Source organism: Stegastes partitus, unplaced genomic scaffold (assembly GCF_000690725.1).
Source record: "Stegastes partitus isolate 25-593 unplaced genomic scaffold, Stegastes_partitus-1.0.2 Scaffold137, whole genome shotgun sequence".
Taxonomy (NCBI): domain Eukaryota; kingdom Metazoa; phylum Chordata; class Actinopteri; family Pomacentridae; genus Stegastes; species Stegastes partitus.
Window position 1 is genome coordinate 99,856 of NW_007577868.1, and position 24,213 is coordinate 124,068.

The 24,213-nt window shown below is 41.9% G+C and overlaps 1 protein-coding gene across 1 annotated transcript; it reads right to left on the minus strand.

The window, feature by feature from the left end:
• Positions 1-1,799: 1,799 nt before the first annotated feature.
• nampt1 (nicotinamide phosphoribosyltransferase 1) lies at positions 1,800-24,213 on the minus strand. The gene is made up of 11 exons (XM_008278892.1): positions 24,038-24,213; positions 17,336-17,492; positions 15,479-15,582; positions 14,148-14,276; positions 9,470-9,628; positions 8,202-8,338; positions 5,194-5,419; positions 4,980-5,099; positions 4,709-4,849; positions 4,375-4,509; positions 1,800-4,219 (listed from the first exon to the last, which is right to left on the minus strand). The coding sequence occupies exons 1-11, from the start codon at positions 24,089-24,091 to the stop codon at positions 4,106-4,108; spliced, it is 1,476 nt and encodes a 491-aa protein (XP_008277114.1). The 5' UTR covers positions 24,092-24,213; the 3' UTR covers positions 1,800-4,105.

Consider the following 24,213-nt stretch of genomic DNA (forward strand, 5'->3'; position numbering starts at 1 on the left):
CCTCTCCCGCCAGATCGACAAGTAAGAGTTTTAACCGCATAAAAAGAAGCGTTTTGACTTGTGTGCAAACAGAGTTTATTTATGGTCCTTTGTTTTTACAAATCCAAGATGGCTGCTTGACACGTCAACAGCAGTGACAGCTTGTTAGCGTCTGATTGGACTTGCATGTGTCCACAGAACTTTGTGGAAGTAGTCAGCAGGGGGCGACTCTCCTGGTTGCTTGTAAAAGTCAGATCGTATAAGCTGATGTGAAAATGATCCTATATCTCATCCAATTCCTTGCCTCAGTAAATATTTTTCTAATGAGTTTATGGTACCAACTGCTTGATTTTTATCTTTCATAAATTATGGTCGCACTCAAAGAAAAATACACAAAGCAGAGTATGCTTCAGGGCGGGGCTACCTTGTGATTGACAGGCAAACTGATGAGCGACGTCACGGTCACACCATCCGTCTCTCATACGCAGGGCTCCATCACTTGATTGCGCCTAAACATGTTATTTGCTAAAAAGCCCAAAGCTGTCGTTCTTCCCGGAAAGCACAATCTCGTAATCGATCCCAAACAAAAACCCCCACAATAAATACATGGACCATTTCAAACTGACAGGGTGGCATCTTTAATCATCGTTTTGTTGACAATATAGCAAGTTATGTTAGTTAAAATATCAGTTGTGTTGGGAGAGAATTTGGAACAACCAACATATACATACAAGTAAAACAACAACAACAAAAAAAAAAAGAAAAGAAAAAAAAAAAAAGAAGTATTCACAAACACTGTTTCATCCGTTACACACGAGGCATTCACGCGGGACTACACGCACTCACACAAACAGAAGCTAAAAGCTCGGCAGTCACGAGAAACAGTCACACTGCCAGTTCAGTCAAGCAGTTTTGGATATTCTTCTGTTGGTACAAAAATGGTATTTCTGACAACGATAATAATAATCATAATAATATCTAGCGTGGTCGTCTCCCTAACCTGCCCTCTCTGCTTTCAGTCAAACTAACTTGTTTTATGTACAAGTGAGAAGGCAGTATGGCCGCATCGTTTGTAAATAAGGATTATTTACTGCAATAATTTCTGGCAATTTTTTTTTTCTCCTTTTGTCATACAAAATAATATTTCTCTTGAGGTAAGAACCAAGACAGTATCAAAATAGTAAAATGAAAATTTTACTAAATGCACCCCATGACTGGAAAAGAAAAGAAACTACTGTGTCGTTACTGGTAACAGGTGGGTAACAAATGATCTGATGGATGACAGCAGCGGCAGTTAGCGAAACCTGAAGGGAAATTAAAAAGAAATTATTTGTCTCAGCGTGTGACCGGCTGCGGAGGAGAGAGAAAAACGGGAGGTCGAGTGACATCACAGGTTTTCTTCAAGGTCCTTCCTGGTTAATAAAAAAAAAGCGTGTGAGGGAAAATGAATGGGGTCAGCGAGGCTCTAAAAGCTCCGGTGAAGATGCTCAGGGGAAAAACACTTAGCAGGCCGTGAAGCCATGCACAGCTCCCGAGGTGAGTGTGTGTGAAGCAGCTCGATGTGGTCTGGGGATAAGTGATTACCTGGAGTTTGAACGAGACGTTCTGCAGCATAGCGGCTCTGTGATGCTTTGACACTAAGGGTGCAACTGATGATTATTTATTCTTTTTTCTATTGATCTATAAAATGTTGATCAGTGTTTCCCAAACATTTTATTTTGTCCTCGACCCAAAGATATTTAGTCACGGAGAAAGAAAGAAACCAGAAAATATTCAGATTTGAGAAGAAGCTGGAATCAGGTTTCTATGTTTTTTTGTTGTTTTTTTTTTTTTTTAGTTGACAGCTAGTTGAATAATTGTTGCAGTTCGACTAAACACAAAGTGTAGCTGAGGCTAACGGGAATGTCATTAGTGGGACGTGACAACCGTATATCATGGTGATCCACCCAATGGCTGATGAGACACTCAGCCTCATGAGAAGAGTGATGGATTCTGTTAATCTCAAGTGTATAAAATATCATCCAATCCAACAGTTTTTCACCTCCACAATACCCCTCTTCCTGTGATGCCACCAGCTCCTGAACTCCCCCTCCCAGCCCTGCGACAGAAAAGTCCCCTTCGCTCTGAAAAGAAAAGAAAAAAACTCAGCACCCATCACAACCCCCGGAAAACAGGAGCGACACTCTGCTAAGATGCTCTGAACGGGAAGATAATTAACCCAGAGGAAGGCATTAGCGAGCATTTATAGGTGGGGTTCAAAACAAGAGTGCTCCCCGATACAGTGCGTCAACCACACTTCTTCCGGGAAACACCTCAAGTTTTTTTTCCTCCACGAGTTAAGGCAGTGATGCTAAGGGCAACGCTTCGCTGACCGGTCAACTACGCCCCACCAGCTACCGATGCAGGGTTGGTTAGTGTCAGGAACCTCTTTGTTGCTTTTACATCTGCCCGTCACAACGCTGTGTCTCCTCTCTGAATAAAAAAAAAAGGCCAGCAAAGTAAGAGTGTTCTCTATTCCCCTCCCTCCCTCCCTCCCCGCCCCGATCGACAAGCACATTTGCATAAAGGAATACTACACTGTCCTTTAAAGGAAGAAAATGTCACACGCATACACACAAACACACACACACACACACATCAGAACCGACACTAAATACACATTTCAACCCAGGAGCCACACACAGTATGTAATCTTTCATAAACACATATCATCTTCATTCCAGTGAAGAAGAATTTCTGCAATGTTTTTTTTTTTTCTTTTTCTTTTTTTTTTTACATCTTCTCTTGGTCTTACACAGCATAGACTTGGCATTCGTCATCATAAAGGTCCAACCCTTCCCCTCCCCGGAAAACAAACAAACAAACAAAACAACCCCAGACTTTGTTAGAAAAATTAATCTTCAGGACTCGGAAAACAGTGAAACAACTGATTAAAATGAGATTCTCGCACATATTTATATCAAACCTATGTGAAAATTCAACCGACATTTAAAAGCTGACGTTAAGAGCGGACAAACCTTCCTTACATGTGTTCTGTGGTGTGATTAAACCGCGGATTGGACCTTCATGATGGGAACGCAACATGGGCAACATAATGGCAAGGAGATGATCGTTTACACACCTTCAAAGATGCACCGGTAACATTTTTTTTTTTTTTGCCGGCGGAAAGAGAGTACATGTTATTCAGGTAGTATTTGATAAACACTGGCCTTTTATAATTTGGCCCTCATTAAAGCGAGAAATCAGAGGAAAATGAATTCCTTCATTACCCATAGTTAGAGTATTCATGATTTTCAGGTCGAAAGCAAATATATAAACTGCTGTTTGTCAATGTTACCGGTGCACCGCTATTATACCGCGATCATCACTTTCTTCCTTCACATAAAAGACAAAGCTAAGTAGATTCAGACATGTATTGGTTTTTCTAAACAGATCTGTACAGATTACACGGGGGAACAGTCATTAGAGTGGGTGTGGCTTCGAATTTTCGCTCTGTCGTGATCACGTCGACTCGCCGCGGGTTCACTCTGCATGCAGCCGCCCAAAGCTCATTCAAAAAAAAAAAAAACAACAACCCCCTACAATCGTCTCATTAGCTTGTGTGTCAGCATGGAAACATCTTGCCGACACGTCATCCGCCTGCAGCCAGCCAATCACATTCATTTAAACTGCAATACACTCTTATCAGTGCGACATGTTGAAGTTCGATTTGGGGCAGCAGCACAAAGACGTGACTGCACGGGTTTAAACGTCACAGTCGTGACTCCACTCCCTCTACGTATCTGTCGTTTCTGCTGCTTTCAATACCTTCTCTTTCATAACCCTCCTCCCCTAACACTTATGAGATGTTTGCCATTGATCTGAGGTGCGTGTTTCCAAATCTCTCATTCCCCACAAACAGCATTTTGGAAATGAGGGTGAATTCCATCTTTTTTTTTTTTAAGGGGCTCTCAGGTTTTTAGGAACTTTTCTCAGGCTTTGGAAGTGGGGTCTATTAGCAGTGCACACTACCTCCGTTTTCTAGGGTGATACTGGAGGCCAAAAGGTGAAGGGTTGAAGAGGAGGGGTTGTTTTGGGTGGGATGGGGGTTTTGGATAGTATGTGGGGGTTTTTAGTGGGACCGCACTCAGTGCAGCAGCTCTTCAAGCTCGCTCTCTTTGAGCTTAGCATTGTCTCTGACTTCGTCGAATGTGTACGTCTTCACAATCTTCCCGTTCTGGAAGACTGTGTGCAAGAGGTCCTGGAGAGAGACAGAAAAACAGGGAGGAGGGAAAAGAGGGGAAGGAGGGAAAAGAGGTCAGAAGGTCAGTGTTGAAATTAAATGATAACGTCCTAGACTAGAAAGTGTTTAAGAGTACAAAAGTGCTTGGCTGCTTTTGTGTAAATTGAGCTCACCACTCCATACTCCTCCAGGTCGCCCTTGCCCTCCTCCAGGGTGACAAAGTCTCCACTCTGTGTCCGGTGTAGAGACAGACGTCCTTTCTTTGACCTCTTGTTGGGGTCTGCCACTGGATCCTTGAACACATTCACCTGAGCACAAAAAAAACAATGTCACATTTGAACAGAAAGGGGAATTTCAAATCCAGGTCTATGATGCAAAGTGATGCACAGATTCATGTACGGTCAAATCTGAAAATAAAGCCTCACTTAAAAGCAACAACGCCTTTACTAAAATAAACATAACTGCATTTTTAAGAACAGTTTTCAATTCTAGCGTGCCAGTGCTCACCCCCAGTCCGTTGGTGACCACATAGCTGCATTTGAAGGAGCAGTTGAGCAGATCCCTGGTCAGTTTCTGCAGCAGAGCCCCTCCAGACCCAAAGGCAATGTTCTCAATGGACCACTTGTGTTCCTTCATACCCTCCACTATCTGTGGAAAAGAAAAAAAAAATCAACAGAGTCATAATTAGCTGTTTACGGTCGCCGGCTTGTCAGTCAAAGCTGCCTTAAAACTACGACCATCTGGCGAGAGATGCAACCGCTTGTACACGTGTTCCTACCTCTTGCAGCGTGTTGATATCGACTCCGTCTCCTTGTATGACTCTGATGTAGGGAGGGAGAACCTTGAAACCTTTAGAGTTCTCCTCTGTAGGGAACTTCTTACCCAGAATCTCCAAAACCTGACAACAGGTAAAAGAAGGTGAAGCGAGGGTTAGTTTACAAGTTTAAAAAAAACAATTCTAGATGAAAGCCGAGCTGTTTATGCTGCTGCACCTTCAAAACTGTATCGAGCGGGTTTCCTGAGTCCGGTCGGACCACCAGCGGGGCGTCGGCGCTGCGCGTCTCTATCAGCGATCGTAGGTCTTCCCCCCAAATCTTCTCGCAGGCGTTGTAGATGTCGTAGCTGTCGCTGACTATGGATACGGGCACGCTGGGAAACTGCTTGATGATGTGCTCGAAGGCATCTTTTTCATGGTCCTTGCCCCACGCTGTGATGGTGCTGCAGAGAAAGAACGGCGAGGCAAGTTTAAAATTATACAATGACAAACAAATAAACTTGGAAATACAAGGAGACAGCCTCCTACCATTTAGGCAAAATATAATGAGGAAAGTAAAAGAAAAAAACAGCAAGAACCAGACATGCAGGGAAGACGCGCAACAAATAACAAGACAAAGAAACGCAGCAGAGAACGGTAAATTAAAAAAACAAACTTTAACTTGGAACATTTGAAGCTGTAGGAAAACAGCAGGTTGTGAAGAGAACAAAATAAAAAGTAGAGTTGATGGAGAGGCTAGTTAGAGTAAAATGTTCTCACAAAATAAGGTTAAAGACTACTGACAATGCCACAGATTGTCCAGGAGAGGGCAGTGCACTCCAGGTTTTAGTGTAACATGAGACCATATCAGATCTTAAAGCTTCAAACTGGCTCCTTTCAGCCAGTTTAAATATCACATGTACGCTCAGTGAGGCATTAAAAAAAAGAGCATGAAATCATGTAAACGGAGGAAAAAGCTCTCCTCTGTAGAAATGATTAGTTGATAGTGGGGCCATGACGGATTATTTTACTACAGGTCTTTGCTATGTGCTGAACAACGCTGAAGCTGTAGGCCCTCTAGATTGTTATCCATCACCCAGCAGCATAAGGAAAGCGTGTGATCAGTCCCTAATTCATTCATATTGATAGAATTACATATTCAGCAACAAAAAGAACAAGGAGCCCTGCAACAGATGGTCCCGGCCCCTAGAGAACCCTGATGTCAGCATCCGGGAGGCGGTCTGGCTTTATATAATGAGGCAGATAGAATCCACAGATCTGTGGAAAGTTTCCTTCAAGATGCTTAAAACAACTCAACTATGAAGACAAACTGCGCAATTGGTGCCGTTTTAAAAGAAAAGGGGCAGTCTCGCCGAACAAATTTTCTTCCCCAGTACTACGCGGTAGTTTGAAAGCCGGCTGGTTAGTTGGAGGATGCAGCATGATGAGAAGTGGATTTGGAAATAATACAGGCCCCGCATAATTAAACGCGCCACATGTTGGGAAGTCGCTTAATGTTTCAGGCATCTGATTGTGACTGTTGGATGAGCAGCCAAGCAGGGTTTTGTTTGTGTTGTGTGTTAATATGAGCTTGATGAAACCGTGCAGGTCAGGTCTGATGGATGTGGGCGCAATACGGGCGTGTGCACTCTCAGGTGAACTGTCAGCTCAGATCGACCTAATATACGCCAGGTTTGCTCAGCATGCTGATCATTCTGTATTTCTTCACACTTCTCACCAGGCACATGAGCCCCCTCTCTATTTTAAAATAGTCTACTTAAAAATTAAAGGCTGAATAAATCCAGCTTCTTCGTGCTTGTAGTTAAAACTGGGTCTGAACATAGTTTTGGTTTCATGTGTTGCGTTGATGCTGGATCTGAGATTGCTGCTGCCTCTCTAAGAAAATGACGGTATCTAGACTTCTGTTTCTGGTTCAACTGGTCCTGCTACCCACCACAAATATTGTGGATGTGAAACTTGTTTGGTATATGGAGAGCAAAAGTCAGCTATCTGACAGTTTATCAGGAATAACACAAACTCAGAGAGGCAGTTTTGTTCTAAATTGAACTCGTGATGCAACAACAGTCTCTTTGCATTGGAGATTTAATGCTTTGCTAGTTTAGAAATGTTATTATTTCAGCATAGTAAAAGTGTTTCATTTCCCTTCATAGGGTATTTCTGTTTCATTGGAGGAGACTCAAACTTCTACATGTAAGAGTTCTGAAGGTGACGCGCCTTTTCTTTAAAGTCAGCCCTCCCTCTTCTCTCTCTTCCCTCAACGTCGGAATCAAAGTGGAATTTCACTGCGACTCCTCCCCCCCTGAGGTAGAAACGAAACCAATTTAGGAAGGGGGGGGGGCTATTACATAAGAGTTGCCATGACAACTCCTGCCACCATCCCACAATGCACCGGAGCGGTGGAAGAAGGGTGCGCTGGAGCAGCAGTAACTGCCCTGGTGGCGAGGAAGAAGCATGTGTGCAGGAGAGCGAAACAGAGAAGAGGGAAGAGTTTGTGTGTGTGCGTTCGGGATAAATGGATCAGCGCCATAAAACATCACCGGGGAACATGTGAGCGACGTGTGCCGGCAGAAAAAAAAAAACCAACCCTCACCTCAAGCCAATCACCATCCCATTCAAGAAAAATGAAATAGATGCACCGGATGATGTGTGCGAGGCCGGACAAGCTCTAATCAGGGGTAGCAAATTAACACCAACCTCAGCCAAAACGCTGAGGAAATTCTCACTCTGGCTGATAGAATCCCTACACCAACAGCTTTGGCAGATAATTAGCTGTTATTTGGAGCATGTTTTCTACTCTGAAAATCAATTTGGCTTGCGGATGATAAAGTTGGCACCCGTACCTGGATCTGGAGCGGCAGCTGAGGAACTGTAACCCTGTACTTTCGGGGGAATATGTGAATACGTGGCTTATGCTGATAATTAACACTGTGCTCGGGGATTTAGCCTCTATGGGCTATGTGTAATGCTTAAAAGTTTCTGCGGAGCTCAGAAATCCCTTGAAAGGAGTGTTGGGCACTCTGGCAGACATCCATCATTTCTTGGAGGTCTTGCACTACTTTTCTAATAACTAAAGTAGGTGGTGAACTGCTGCTCTACATCACACTGAAAACTGTCCCACTACGTCTTCTGTCAAAGCCAGGTGACGCCAGAAAAGTGGGCCACGCAGAGAAAATAATAAATAAATGCAAGAGAAGCGTGTGTGTGTGTGTGTGTGTGTGTGTCTACCTGTGCTCAGCAGCAGGCACTGAGAAGCCTGGCACAGGGTCCTTGGTGCCGTAGTACTTCTTAATGACTCCGATGCCGGCGACTGTGTCTGTGCCCTTGAAGTTGACGAGATGGGCGGAGGCTCCGATGCCTGCAGTCTGTGAGCGAGGAAAAGGGGCGGAGAGGTTACAGGCCATGCTAGTCCAAAAAAATGCCCTATTTTGTTCTGTACTTTTCAAAACATAATAATTTATTAATGTCACTGTAGCATAAAAGAACTAAACATTAACCTGAAATATTATAGTGCACTCAAAAATCACTTAACTGTTTTTTCTTTGTGTGTTAAGTTTAGTTAACTTTGTCTTAAAAGTCTCCATATTTTTTCAGTATTATACACCACTTGCTTTGTCAGTGATCTATGACTGTACACTGCATTCTGTAAAACAAATCAATAAATAAAGAAAAACTATCACGTGGACCTTAAGTTAGAAGTATTTGAAACCATGTATAAGAAACTAAGTGAAATTTAAACTTAACATTCTGTATGATTTAAACATGCCGCTTAGTTCTGCCAGCAGGTTATCTTTTTTTCTTCTTCTTTCTTTTAAGCCACCAAAATTACACTATAAATCAAAGACAGCAACTTTTCGACAGTCCTTGAACTGCTCATCTGTGAAGAGCCGATACGTAGGAAAACCGAACCCCATCTAAGCCTACATTTAATCAAATTCACTTTATTCTACACGTCTAATTTTAAAAAATTGTCAAAACAACCTGCAACCTCTAATCACATTCTGTATAAAATCAAAAAATTTGCCCGTCTCTGTAACTGTGAAGCCAGTAGTGACTCAGTTGTGACAATAAAGTGGCTAAAATTCACCGACTTTTTGGCTGAATTGCAGACAGTGTTTACAAACAGTAAAACATCTGTAGTATGTAGATTTTTTCCTCCAATTTTGGCAACATTATAGGAAACTTAGAAAATGCTGAAACAGGCTGAGTCCACGTCTTTCAAATTTAAATAATCAAAGAAGTCAAATTTTTCTTTTTTCTTTATGATTACCGATATTAGAACTGTGCCATATTGCACAAAAAACCTCTTAGAGTTCCCTCTACTCCTGGTCATGTTTGTGCTGTTTCCATAGAGGTGCAGGACTTCATATTGCAGCGGAAAAGAAACCCACGCTGAGTAAATATGTGAACCAAGAAGAGCACCTAACGACAGTCAAAGCCCTTATCTGTGTGCACATACTTGGCTAATAAGGCTGATTCTTTAATTTGCTTCATACCTCTTGTGAGGACACGCCTCTGTAGCCGAAGTCATGTAGTTTGTACTCTAATCCCTCCAAGTTCCCAGAGGTCTCGAGGAGGTACTTGGCGAGGATCTTCTTTTGTTCTCTGGAGTTGGTCGCCACAGTGATGGGATACCAGATCTGAACCAGGATGGTCTGAGTGACAGAAAAACACAAACAGTTCATTTAGGGTCACTTCTTCTGCACTTGATGATAAGCTTGTCAAATAAAGAAAAAAAAAAAAACTGTATCATTTCCAAAGCAAGCCTCCCCAAACAAACATCTCTGTGTCAGCATTACTCGAACTTCTAAAATAACAAAAACAGTGTACAGACCTGTGAGCGTCTGGTCCAACCGTAATGCTTTGTCAGTATTCAACTGGTGCTAGAAGCCCAAACTAACAGGCTCAGAGGGATCAAAGCAGTCTGCTCATTCACAAAAGACAAATTCTGGGAAAACTACATTCCTCAACGTGTCATGTCAACTGTGGACCTGAGTCATAGATTTTAAATAAAAACAAGAGGCTTATCTGTGCTCACCAACACCTGGGAAATTTAATGAATACACAGTTTCTACGCAGCATAGAGTACACGTGTGTGTGTGTTTTTGTCTATACACCTCTTTTGAAGCTCTATGCGTCCGTCAAAGGGCACATCATTTATGAGATATTACAACCAGCAAAAACTCAATAAATCCCAAAGTCACCAATCACTGAACTTCCTAGAGAGAGAAATCTAATCTATTCTGGTTAATACTGAGTCATCCACCAACACGAAGCCAATATTGCGCAATTACACACACTGTTTCCTATTTTTGACAACGTATACAAAGCTGTGTTTGTACAATACATTAGGAATGACCACTAAGTGCCGTGCAATGTGTGTCAAACCTCATTAACGGCAAACAAAGGGAGCATGCATGACTAAAATTCAAAACACCAGGATGCAGAGCCGTGCTCCCTCCCCTTCAGTGATTTAAAAGATAATGAGGGAAGAAAAAAAAAAACATCCCTGCAAACTTCCAGCCCCGATTCCTCGTTGACTTTGCCTGCTAACACTATACGACGTGTTTCCACCCCGAAACCCTGAGCAGGTCACATGCCTCCTTAGACTAATCAAAATATAAACCATAATATGGACTCATGTGACTGCCAGAGCAAGGCCAAAGTCCACACGCATGTGTCTGTAGGGCTATCTTTGTGAAGGCATTCTTTTACCTAATGCATTCCCTGGCCCCCTGACCTTAACCTAATTCTAACCTGGACCCTCCAATCTGGACACACTGCTCTTTGAAGGTTTGTCAGAAATCATGGAACAGCCAAAACATCTCAAAACTACTCATTAAGAGACACAGACATGTTCCTTCTACCTTATCTACATGCTGACCTTTTCATTAAAACATTCTGTGACATTTAACGTGACATCTAACACTATAACACGAGCGTCTGAATGCAGATTAACACTGTGAGTTTCTTCCAAAAGTCTATTTACTTTTCATGATCTGCAATTCTGCATTTGTGTTGAGTTCAATGTAGGCGCCGAATTAAAAATGATTGCAGAGTTTCTTTATGCGATCTGAGCCATTGTGCGACAGTTTGTAAGCGATAACGCCAGTGAAACGAGGAAGCAGCTCAGCAGAAACAACACCAAGCTGGAATGTGCACGCACAAGCACACAAACAAACACACACACACACACACACACACACACACACGTGCCAACATAACTTCTCTGTCAATGTCCCAGAACAAAATGGAGGGAGATAAGCAACAAGAGAGAAGGGGGGGAGAGGGATAACGAATGAGGAAGGTGATAGGAATAGAAAGTGGGGAAAAAAGGGAAGAGATAGAGGGTAAATGATAAAATGATGTGACAAAAGAGAAGAGAATGATTAAAAGGAGAAGGGACAGTTGGAGCAAAGGGGACGGAGAGGAATGGAGTTTGAGCAAATGACGCAGCCCAAGGACACCAGGCTGAACGCTAATTTTACATCAGGCATGAAGAATGACCCTGTGTGTGTGTGTGCATGTGTGTTTATGTGTGTATTTTTATCAGCCACGGCAACACAAGGATGTGTGTGTGTGTTGTCACAGAGCTCTCAGCTGCGGGTGACCTATGTGCAAGCACTATTACATTTCAGTATTCGCCACTACACTGTGCACATACACTGTACAGGGAGTATGCATCAAGTTATTGGTAGCCGGTCTGCTAACGTGTTGGCAAGATGCTCCTGAAGAAGGCTTTCCTTTTGCATCCATAAGCATAAACAACAGCACACTGCTTCTGTTTAATCATATTCGAAGAAATCACTGCATGATCAATCTGTGGGAGCAGTCAAACGTGAGATTTTTGAATGGGGCCGGCACGGTGAAAGAGAAACAGAAACAGCATGAGTCAAAGGCAGCGTTTAGAGGAAGCCAGAGTAAAGATGTTGCTCACGGTAAACGAATTTAGCTCTGCCGAGTCATTGCAGGCGGTCTGTTCATGCAGCATTAAGTTCACAAGATGTTTCTGATCTCAGGGCCGGAGTCGCGCTGTGGATTAGCTCAGCGTAATAAAATGCACTCCGAAGACGTCCAGAATTCAGTCCACTTCAATTCTGCTGTAGTTTATTTTAAATACAAAACACATGTTTGTGTGTTTTAAATGCGTATTAATATGACAAGACAATCGCGGTGCTTATGGTCAGTGATGCCACTTGAAATCGCTGCCAACATAACAGGACGATTACAGGAGTAGATTGCTCAATTTTCTGAGAGTGGACGAGAATGTAGGTACTGCTCTCACAGCTGTATGGTGAATATGAAGCTAAAGCTGATTAGCTTAGCTTAGCATTAGGATTGGAAACAGGAGAAAGGAGGTAGCTTGGCTCTGTTGAAAGATAATAAAATGAATTTTAAAAATACAGTTTGCTTCACAGCGGCCAGGAGGTGAATTTTGTTTCCCTCATACAGAGCCAGGCTTGTTCTTTTACTGGCCTTTCTTCTGTCTTTATGCTGCTTATGAAGCAAAAATGGTGATTAACATTAGAGCCCAACTGACTTATTGACCCGTGGCTTCATATTGGTATCGGCACACAAATTGTCTGACGTCAAAACTTATTTTAAAAGAGGATAATGTAGAAAACGAAGCTGGAAATAAGTTAAAAATGGAGCCATCACATAGTCTGTTTAGCACTTCATAGCCTCTCGTTGAGTGTAAGCTAACATTTTAGCATCAAAGCTCATTCTCCCTATACATTACAATATCAACAGAAGTCTAACCAATGCTAACGCCACATGTGTAAATAATGAGAACTCACAGTTTGACACGGAATCCAAACTGAACAGTCACGGCATTAACAAAGGTAAACTTTAAGCCTGTTTTTCCACCAGATATGGAGCAAGTTTCCAATTAATATTTATAGCAGAAGTGTTATTTATATCTTGACTTGGCAGTAGCATTAGTTACTATCTGTGATCATCATACAGGAACAGCATTATTTTTCTTAAGACATTTTGACTATCAAGTAATAAAGTTATTCAGAAGTATCACATTTCCTGTAAAGTTTAGTCATTTTGAACCATAAAGTTTGTTGGTAAATTGTAATATCTCTCTCTCTCTATATATATATATATACACATATAAGCACTGAAAACCCAGTATTGCTCGTATTCTCATCAATTAATCAATGTGCTCATCTAACCATCAGCAACAAGATTAATTAGTGCATTTTCCAGAATTGCTGAGCTGTTCATCCACACAGCAGCCCACAAAACATGACTAACAGTTTTTACTTTGGCACTGGTGTCGGGGATATCACAACAAGTGCACAACGCCAACAAATGTATTAACTCATCAAAACACGCACAACTTGGAACGAAATCATTCACAGGTGAACCTAATGCCCCGGTTGTGTCTGTCAGTAAATTAAAATGCCGAATGAATCCAGCTGACAAACACGTTTCACTCTGTTCAGATCGCTTCCAGAGACGAGGGGTTGAATCAGGACTCGCATTGTTGTGTCACATCTTTGGACCACCTGGCACGCTGCCTTTTGTACTTTTGAACTTGTGTGAATCATTTTGCTGCAGTTACAGCACATATCTAATCAGCAATTAAGCAATAAGCCGTGACAGGGATGTAATTCACTCAGATTTAGGAAGCAGAAAGAAGCGCCATTGGGCTGGCTGCCAAGGCTGGAAAAAAACTTTATGGTTTTTATATAACTATTAACTCACCATTGTAGTAAATATGGTATAAATGTTGCATATATCAGTCGCCTTTAATCAATAATCAAATTAAAGTTAATCATTAAACCTCGCTGATACGCCTCGCAGAAGAGTTTAAGCGGCAATAGGAAGCGCGCATAAAATTTTTAACAGCTATATGAGGGCCTCTGGGTAAGAGATTTATAATAGCTTTTAACATGATAGAGCTAATAAACAACTGATAGTGGTCAGGAGGGCTCCGGTGATTTAACACTGCACTTTAAAAAGGCACAAGACTCACAAGAGACAGAATTAAAAATGAGGAATGGTCAAAATTGAATGTTTTGCTTCGGATTACACACAGAAAAAAAAAAATAGACCTCAAACCCAGAGAGACTCGAGCTGAATAATACATATCATGTTAGGACCCTGAGGGGAGTGTCCCGTTCCTCCTCTCTCTATTCTGAACAAACAAAACAGACCTACCTCCACCCAGTTGGTGAGCCAGTAGCATTCAGGGTCTGTGCTCTCCACTGTGAACAAAACATTGCCGCGAGGAATGACGCTCCCCTCTGGCACTGCCTTGATTTCAATGGGCAGGTGTCCGTTGTATTTCTGCAAACACAAAAGACAGAAAATCTCAGTTAGAATCAGATTTGCACTGTCACGGTTTCTACTGCTTGCACAGAGGTGTTGCTGTTTTTATTTTTATTAAAACGACTTGAAAAGGGTGATGAAGGTGACACGACTGGCAGTGATGCAGTTTCTGGACCTTCAGACGTATAAATATGCGTCGCACCTGGTGCAACCTGGAGAGGGCAGTGACATTATGCAAAATATGCACATTTTAAACCTGGCGTGAGGTATACTTTGTGAATTTATGGAGCGTTTCACACGAATAACAAGTGGATACGAGCCGCTAACGAAGGCTGAGGATGTGGGCAATGTGAACGCCGGTTGAAAGATTATTAACATGAAATACTGTGATCTGCAAGAAAAACACAATGCTGCCAGAGTGAGAGCTGATTAAGCAATGTGACAAGAGATGACAGAGAGATGACTGACAATAAATCAGATTTTATTAACGCTTCTACTCACTCGAGAAAATACTTTGTCAGTACAGAGAGTTGTGCTCTCTCCAAGGTGCTGAAACTGTACCTCTCAATAACTCGACATAAAGTATGTGCGTTTTCTTGGATGCATAAATCAACCGTGTATCTCAAAGTTTTACTAGTTATATACTTTCTTCCTATGGAAAACAGGGCAAAACTGGTTCAGACTTCCATTATTTTGATGCAAGCTTCACCTAAACATGAAGAAAATGCTCTCTGTTATGAGCAAACAGACTTTTAAGGATCAAGACATCCCTAAAAGCGTTTGCACATTTGTTTTGTGTATTTTTGGAAGCACTAAACTCTTATGCTCTTATTCATCAAAAGTTGCTACTAACACATCCGACAAAATAAATCTGCCAGTAATCACATTGGAAGTTTGTCCTTTGTCCATTATGTGTGTTTTTCAGGAACACACATATGTCCTGAGGGCGTCTGAGGCAAACCTCAAGCCTCTCTGTTGAGAAACATCACCTTCAGAATGTTGCATGTGCAAACATTACGATGTCCTGCCACATGTGTACATGTACACTCACATACCTGCTGATAACCTCCAGCGTCCTGCTCACCCCCAGTCTCTCTAACCCTCATGAAATCTACCCATAAATATGCATGAAAACTATTCTGTACAATTGCAAAGCATTAGCAAGAGAGAGAGAGAGAAAAAAACAAGTGGATTTCTGGGCATTTTCAGCAGTCCCTTACCTCCAAAATGTAAGTCCACCCCTTCTCATTAAAAACATCATCCTGGAAGTGTTCTCTGTATACCTCCTTCGCCTCCTGAATCTTCTCTGGAGTCACTACCTTTCCTGGAGGGGAGGAAGGAGAAGGAAGGAAGGGAGGGAGGGAGGAGTTGGGGGAGCGAGGAAGGAAGCAGGAGAGAGAAGAAAGCAAAAGAGGATACAGAGTGAGATGTTGGAGAAACATACCGGAAGGCACAAAGGTGCTACTTTACTGTCCACGATTGTAATTAAGTTAGAGGCTTCCTGTGCACGCTGACAAAGCACCTTTGTGCAAAAAAAAAACACACAACTTGTCGACTAACTCTGTCGCTCATTTCAGGTTCGACACGTTTTGAGAACATGGAAACCACAACGGGCAAAAGTATACACAAACATGAGTGGAAATCTTTGGAAATTCACCTATTTGATGTACTGCTGAGGGTCACAGAAGTGGATTGATACCACTGTCTTGTCTATACAGTGTAGCCGCCTGCTTCCCTTTGGATCTAGACTTTATGCTAAGCTAACTTATGCTAAACGGTCCGAAAGAATGCAGTAAGACAATACCTGAAAATCTGAAACCACTGCTTTACGTGGTTAGTTCTTAATCAAAGCTGCTGTCCATTAATGTTTTCAAAAGTATAACCAACTTTGGTCATTGAAAGGCACAAATACTTGCAATTTTAGGATTAAATCAGTTTTTTAAAATGTAAAACTATAAAGTTAAAACTCCTTTTAGTCTTCTTTAATACCTAATAGTAAGATTTTGGCTAACAAACGCTCTGCTTTGACTTTCACTCCAACTCTTCCTTTATTCAAGAAAATGACGAAGCACACTTTTGTGTCTAAGTTCAAGGATCAGGGACGTATCTCTAATACTTGGCCTAATCATGGAGCTGCAAGGGATGCTTAGCACAGACAGCTGGCCTTTCTCCCTCAGACGGTGAAAGAGCAGCTGTGCTTTTGTCTTCGCGCTCCCTGTTCTCCCTGGCACTCTTCCCCCGCACCTCTGCTACCACACCATGAAATCCTCTTAAGAGACCGGAGAGAAAGATGCATTCTTTCGACTCCTTTTCTCTTGCTCTCTCTCAGGATCACTTCAAGTAGGACGAAGATCAAAACCTTTAGCAGCTCAGGTTAATTAGGGCGGAGAAGATTTCGAGTGCAGTACATTTGGTCTTATTTACAGTTTGTTCTTGTTTACTTTTTCCCCTTCCGAACACTGGTTTCTTTGTTTTGAGCTCTAATCAATATGAAGCACACTGTAACCTTGTTTCTTTTTTTAAGTGAATACAAGAACCGTTGCTGTGGGCCTTAATAGCAAGCACCAGCCCTGCTGAAGTGTCCTTGAGCAATGCAGTGAACCTTGAATAGCATAAGGCATGTTGACCCTGCACGGCAACCTTGCCCTGAACAGGGAAGAGCCAAAAGGATCTAGCGTTCCCACAGGGACTAATAAAGTTTCACAAAGGGCTTTGCAAAGTTTGGAGGCTTGACTTTTTAGCAAGACTTAGCATTTAGTTATCTAAGCTAAAAAAATCTTTTGATTTCTCCAAACTGAGTTGAGCAGTGAAACAAAGGTTGTACAATGCAGCTCCAAACATCACCTACAGAGCTTGATTTCTTTAAATAAAGTAAAAGAGCAAAATAAACAACATGTATGTGCCATCCAGGTATTGGAATGCTACCCTTATTTGATTTGCAAAGTTGACTAGAAACACTTGTATTTACACAAATGATTGCAAAGCTGCAATCTGCAAAGTCATTCCATCTGGCAGCCACCACAACCTCAGTGGGTAGGAGGTCACTCCTATTGTACACAGCGTGCATCAAAACTTACCTTTTAGGTATTTGTGGAGGATGTACTGTAGACCATAAAAGACGGTTTTGTCATATTTGACTTTTCGGCTTTTGGTGGGATCTGTCCTTTTCTCGCGGCACTCGAAGTAGGAGTACACTTTACTCGTGTTGGGGGGATACTGTTTATAATGCGTTACCTGCAGAAGATAAAAGAACAAGGTCACTCGTCACGAAGAAGCAGCCCAACGAGAGACATACATAAAATAACAAAAGACGACATCAAGTTGCTAAGCTGCAGACTCAGCTGAAAAGTTGGCCGCAGCTTTACATGACCCGTTTAGCTCCACAATAAGCAACTCACATCGACGTAGCCACCACCGTGATTAATGAGGAAAGTCATAATCTTGACTCTGCCCTCACTGAACTGTCGATGTATTAAAGGAAGTGAGCTTGCAAAGTCCTCCGTGAGCCTCGTTTATTAGCTGGTCAGGACACTAAGAAAAAATGCATAATTCCCTAATAAGTTAAAAGGTTGGGTTTGGGGTACACCGAATACATTAGCAGGTCTCGGGGTATTTTGGCGTTGCTAAACAGGAGGGATTGGACTTGCAATGTAAAGTTTCACAACGCATGGTGCAAAACGCTGGAATTGTGGCACTGATGAAACCTCCTTCACAAGTGCTGAAATGCCTGAAAATTACATAGCGAGTCCGGTTTTAGAACTACTTAGTCTACACAAAGTCCATCCAAACACCCCACGCATTCATTTTTGTTTGATGTCTGGGCAATTTGGGGTTTGCAGAGGTAAGAATATAACATTTTCAAACAGCGAATCACATTTTCTTTCACAGAAACGAAACTCGGTGTAGAGCTCTATTAAGGGTCATGACCTAAAGTTTATGGCGCACAGTCATCGTGGTATTTTATCTACGATTATAGCAAACATTCTGGTTCAACAAAAGAGCCATCAATCAGTCCACGGGGTGGTAGCGAAAAACTTCTGCAGTAAAATGTCACAATCAGGGTGAGACATGTCAGACGTTTCCCCACACAACCACGTCCTCTATTATTCTACCCTTGGGTTACTACTCAGAAAATACCAGTTTGGAGTATTTGTGTGTGTGTGTGTGTGCTTCTCTAGAACTGCTGCAATCTGATGGATGCCAGGAACACTGACATTTAAAATAAACACTGTGCAATCCAGTAAACAGTTTTGAGGCATGTCCAGGCATGTTGAGTGTGAATATACCTTTAAGAGACACAAACAAAAGGAGAAGATACGATGTCAGCTGGCAGCCATCCGGCCAGCAATTAAATCCAAAATGATTGCAGGGATTTCCACAGAGTACACTGGGGCATTTGAGGATTTAACCCTCATCACAGCACCGCGGTGTCCACTGAACTCATCCATCATGGCACTGAAGAGATGAGGACTGTGCAGTACTGGACTAGAGCTTGTTAGAATCTCTTATCAACCTTTCCAGCAACTGTAGCCACAATAAACTATCAGGGGATGATATAAATGCTTAATCATAGCACACATACTATCAGTCACAAGATCAGCCAATGACTATATACACATCTATGTAAAGTTTGCTGGCATTAGCCAACATTAGTCACCCCAACGTACTTGTCCAGACTAGTTCAACCTGTATTGTAGAAAGTGCAGATAAACAGACTACTGGCTCATTACTCAGCATTTTTCTGACTATAGGTATCTTTATTCTTTTAAACACGATTCCTTTTAAAACAAATTTGTTAAAAAATGCACTCTTGACCTGTCAGTAATAGCGTATTAATCCAGAGTGATACCTTTTCTTATAGTTAAACATGTGTAAAACCTAAATTAACACATTTCAACAAACTTTTTTGTTTTGAATCTGAGTTATTCTAAATTTTGAAACTAAGACTTTAATTTTTCCTCTAAATGTCGCTTCTTGCTCGCTATCCTTGATGACTAATAATCAGTAGTGGCCCTGAAAAACCCATATCAGTGGCACCCTAGTATTAAGCTAGACAGAAAACAAGTGTTTATCAGTTCTTGAGAAAGAATGAAGCGATGAAACATTCCCCTCCAGGGTAAAAGGAAGCGTTTTCCAATGTCTTCATTTGGCTGCGACCTTGGAAAAAAACTCCCACCGTAAACACACAAAGGTCACACCTGAACCACGGGTTTAATTACCTGCAATGTTCGCCAAAAAAAGGGGTAAGATCACAACAGGCGTTATGCATGCAGGGAGCAACAAAACGGCTCCTCGTGCACAGTTTGTACAGAAGAGATAAATGTCAATGAACTACTCGGTTTCTCTGACCCCTGTCCGTGTCCTTTCCTCTGGGCTTTCGAGGACTCAAAATAGAGTCAAGACACTTAACATGACACTAGGCCAAACCACGTGTGTACAAATTTGCTGGCACACATGCCGATGTATACACATAAACACACATCACAAGGCACACCAGCCATATCTCTCCATTATCACCCCAAAATGTCGTCCAGTTATCGCCCAACACGACTGCGTCATGAATCTCCCGCTATCAGCTAATAAAACATATCCGATTAGAAAACATGGAGCATTGATTTTATGATAATGGATGTCCGCACATTTCAGTCACAACTTCAATCCCAAATCGATATTTTGTACATTAACGAGGAGTTAGCACTTCCTTTCGGCTCTATTGAGATGGTTCCTCGATCTTGATAATTAGTCAGCAAGTATTTTGACAGATCAGTAATCATTTTAGTCATACTTTTTTTTTTAAATAAGCCATGTCTTTGCAAGTTCTTGCTTCTTACAAAGGCAGGATTTCATAATTATTCTTCGCTACACATGATGGTAATCTCATTATCTATGGGTTCTGGATCAATGGACAGGCGAAACCAGACAACTGACGTTTGTTTGTGTCTCATCTGAACTGACATGATATTATCTGTGAAAACGATTGAAATATTAAACCAACTTCCTCCTTCCTGCGCTACAAAACCCAAATTGAAAATTAATATCTCAAATTGCTTGGAAACACTGACAAAGACAAACACGCAAAGCGATTTCCCGCATGAGTATAGAGCGTTCAAGTAGAACAAGAAGTAGAGGGTATTTCTTTGTTGCCCCTTTTTAAGACTGACCACGAGATGCTGGTGGACACAAAGAAATCCTAATCTGGCTACCAGAAACAACATGTTCAGGTACTGCCTCTCTTTACAAACATCACCACATCTAAAGCAAGCAGGAGCTTTACAGGATTGTTCAGTATAATGCTGAATGGGACCATCCCGTTACATAAATATCACCGGTTCAACCCTCTTTGTAGTCGTGTCCCGCTATGTGAACATGTTTTCTTCCCACAAAACCCTGAACCCTTACCTACTTGCTCGCTGTAATTCTCTCTGGATTTAAGGATCAGAAAAATGTCATGTCATGTAAATGCGGTCATGTGGCAAACAAACTCGGGCCGTGGTATTCCTTGAAAAAAATTTGAGTAAACAATGACTTACTGTACACCTCCACCCCGTAGCATGTTCAAATCTGACAGATATTCACAGCGACAATAGGCCGTGTGTTCATGTGTGTGTGTGTTTCCAGACAATGGACAAGCTTTGGGGCCGAGCTTCTCTTTTCAATTCAAAACAAGACAAAAGACAAAGGCATTCAGGTGCAGTTTGTTTTATGTCCTGCGAACAAAGTGCAATGCCTCCGCATAGGCCGTCAAGCGATTTTCCCGGCAATACCCCTTCTCTCTTTACAGAGGTCATGCACAGACAAGATAAACACACATGAGCCGCTTTCAATGAAACAACAGCGCACACCCAAGCACGCGATAGGGACAGATGTGGTGGCATTTGTGAATTTAGTCCGCTATGTAAGAGGTCAGACAACTGATCCTAAACAACTGAGTCATTGGCTTACTGTTTAGTTTAGCACGACTAAAAAGGGACAATAATGCTAATTTTAGCCTGGTTGTGGTAAAAGTCAAGGCAACTTGCCTGGCGAAGACAAAACACGACATTTGATCTGAGTCGTTTTACCGTCCTTCAGCAAACACTTTCTGCATCACTTGAGCTTTTAACTACGTTGACTGGAAACACATTTTCTCAGCACGGCTCTGGACTGCGTTGGACATGCTCACGCCTTGTTACTACAAGAAACGACTGCAAACTTTTTCCGTTTGCCAAGAGAAGCCCTTCAGAAGCATTTTGGGAAAAAAAAAAGTCTGAACACAATTAAAGTAATTACTGGGGGATAAAAGAGAAACTCCTACTGTCTTTAAAGGGAAATTCTTACCTGCTAGCAACTAAATTCTGAGTGTTCTGGGGTTTAAAAAGACTCAACAATGACTCAACAGTTTCCAAATCAGTCAGACATAGTCCTCAAGTGGAACAAAAAAAGAAAAAAGAAGCTAGTTTTAGTCATGCATGCATAATTTTAAAATTATGCAATCAAATATGAAATAAAAATGATTCACTTTGTGTTGCACTAAGCTAATAAGAAAATTATGATTATTTCAATTAAGCTTACACACTTCAAGTAAATTAAAAAAATAGTATGCAACATCTTTGTATCAGGATTGATTTTCACTGTTTTGTTTCTTTTTGTCAGAGGGAGTCAACTGAGATGCATCACATTTGGTTTAACTAGATTTATTTGGATAAAGTAAGTTACTAATATTTACATTCAGCATATATATATATATATATACACCCTCGTGAGGATTAAGCGGTGTATAGATAATGGGATGGATATATATATATGTATTTTTTTAACTTTACTGCGTGTCTCCCAAGACTGTAGCAGAACAGGAAAGTGAAACTAAACTTAGGACTTGTGGTTGGGCAACACTGTAAAGAGTCACCTGGGTGACACAATGGCACCTCTCATCCAGGTGAGTTTTCGTTTCTCTCTAAACCTACAACAATTCCTTTTCATTGATCTACCCACTCAAGACTAATCAGCAGCGCTATCAGCATTAATGATGTGCTCATAGTATCGGCTGGTCATAATGGAAACAATATAAAAATGAAACCAGTTTTGTCTTTTCAAGAGGAACAGAAACCAAAACTGTTACTGTACCTTGGAAACATATTAAAAAAATACATCCTTGAGTTCTAATCACAAATACACAAGTGCCAGAATATCTTTAAGGACAAGAATGTTTGAGCAATCTTCTTGGCTAGATTTATGGCCCACATGAGCTGCTCCATTACATGATAATGCAGCTGTCATATATATGCAGATAAACTTCATGGGAAAGACCTTAGTTTGAAAAACCTCACACACTCTCTGCGCCTGGCTGGGAATCAAAAAGAATGCATTAGCAGACACAGGTTCATTAAAACAAACTTGTAGAACACTCTGTTAAGAGATACAGTATATAAACTCAGCATTAATCTACACCTCCTGCAATCCAGATTGACCTTTAAACACAATAAAATCCAACATTAATATTTATCTATAACAGGCATTTGATGGCAAGTAACACATACTTTTGTTTCCCACTATATCAAAGCACATCTTATTACCTCATAGTTACCTTAAAAAAAATCAATAAAGTGAAGTGAAGAGCAGTTTATTACAACACAAATAAAGAAAAGGTTGCATAAGTTCCTATGGCAATATGCTGCATTTTATGGCTGAAAGAACAATATTTGTTTCCTCTATTTATAGTTTTATGTTATTATCGTGCATAAGTGCCTCTAAAATACACCATTTACTGTTATTATTAAGCTTAAGACTGCTTCATTTGTGCTGATGTTGTATTTATTTGTGAGCAGTTTTGTTCCGTTTCAAAGTCCACAGTTCAGTTATTTGATCTCAGGCTGAAACTTTCACTTTTAATCTTTGTTATGTATTTTGTCTTTCAAAAATCAGCCACTGCTGGTCTCCCCAACTCCCTCCTTTTTCTTTTCTGTATTATTCCCCCCCTTTCTGTCCCACCATCAGCATCACCGAACGCTGTCACATGACTGCTGTACATGGCAACTGGTCTGGCAGCCGTCCCGGTAACCACTTGCTACATGCGATAAAACATTACTGCAAGTGCATTTCTTCTCTGTTTACATTGTTAGTTAGCTTGCCGTTTCATCTCCCATTACACCAGCGTTTCAAAGCCTGTAGTCAATTGTGAAATATCGTACAAAAGGCCCCCAGCGGGTAAATTAAATGCGAGACCTTTGACTCGGATAGCTAGCAGCAGAGGGTTCCGATCTCATTTTAACTTTCAGTTTTGATTTCTCGAAAGTCATGCTGACTGGTAGCAGTTAGCTCCATGCTAGCTAAACGCTACACCTGGCTGCTGTGGCTCAGTCTTTGCCCATGTGTAGTTCACGGGGATATCCACAGCAGCAGCACTTGCTAGCTCGTGGCTAACACTAGCTTCTCTTTTTATATCTATCCCCTCTATCTCCCTCCTGCGCTCCCTGTGAGCTAGCTAGCTAACTCGGCTAGCTGGGACTAGCAAAGCCGGCGGGGGGACTGGCGCCGTAATATCAGCGGCGCTGGCTGCGAGTTCACTCAAAGAGGGATGCTTCCTTTCGGAATTTGGTACCCCGTCGCTGCTCCACCGGTCCTCTCCTCCTCCTCCAGCCTCCTTTCGGCCTGCGGTGAAGCAGCGGAGACCGGCCACACAGAGCACCAGTGATGGCCTTGGGACTGATGATGAAACCACCTTGACTTTATCAATTTTCATTCCTCCCCGCTCCCCTCCTCCCAGCCCGCCCTCCGCCTCTAACCGCCGCGGGAACCCTTACCTTGTACGAGTCGGTCGCTAGCAGTATGTTGAAGTCGGCGCCTCTGTGCTCCATCTTTCCCCCCTCGGTTTGAGTCAGTCGCAGCTGTCAGTCTGTTGTGTTGCGCGCCGTGCTGCCGGAGACTCCAGCCTGGTAGTGGAGCTGTACAGGGGGGAAGGACGAGCGGAGAAAACCGG

Bases quoted from the DNA above. Each gene is read 5' to 3' on its own strand.
- nampt1 (XM_008278892.1), bottom strand. From the start codon at position 24,091: ATGGAGCACAGAGGCGCCGACTTCAACATACTGCTAGCGACCGACTCG. The intron at 14,277-15,478 runs GTAAGGGACTGC...TTGTGTTTGCAG, and splicing joins GGTGGACTTACATTTTGGAG to AAATACAACGGACACCTGCC. The intron at 4,510-4,708 runs GTGAGCACTGGC...TTTTGTGCTCAG, and splicing joins TGGTCACCAACGGACTGGGG to GTGAATGTGTTCAAGGATCC.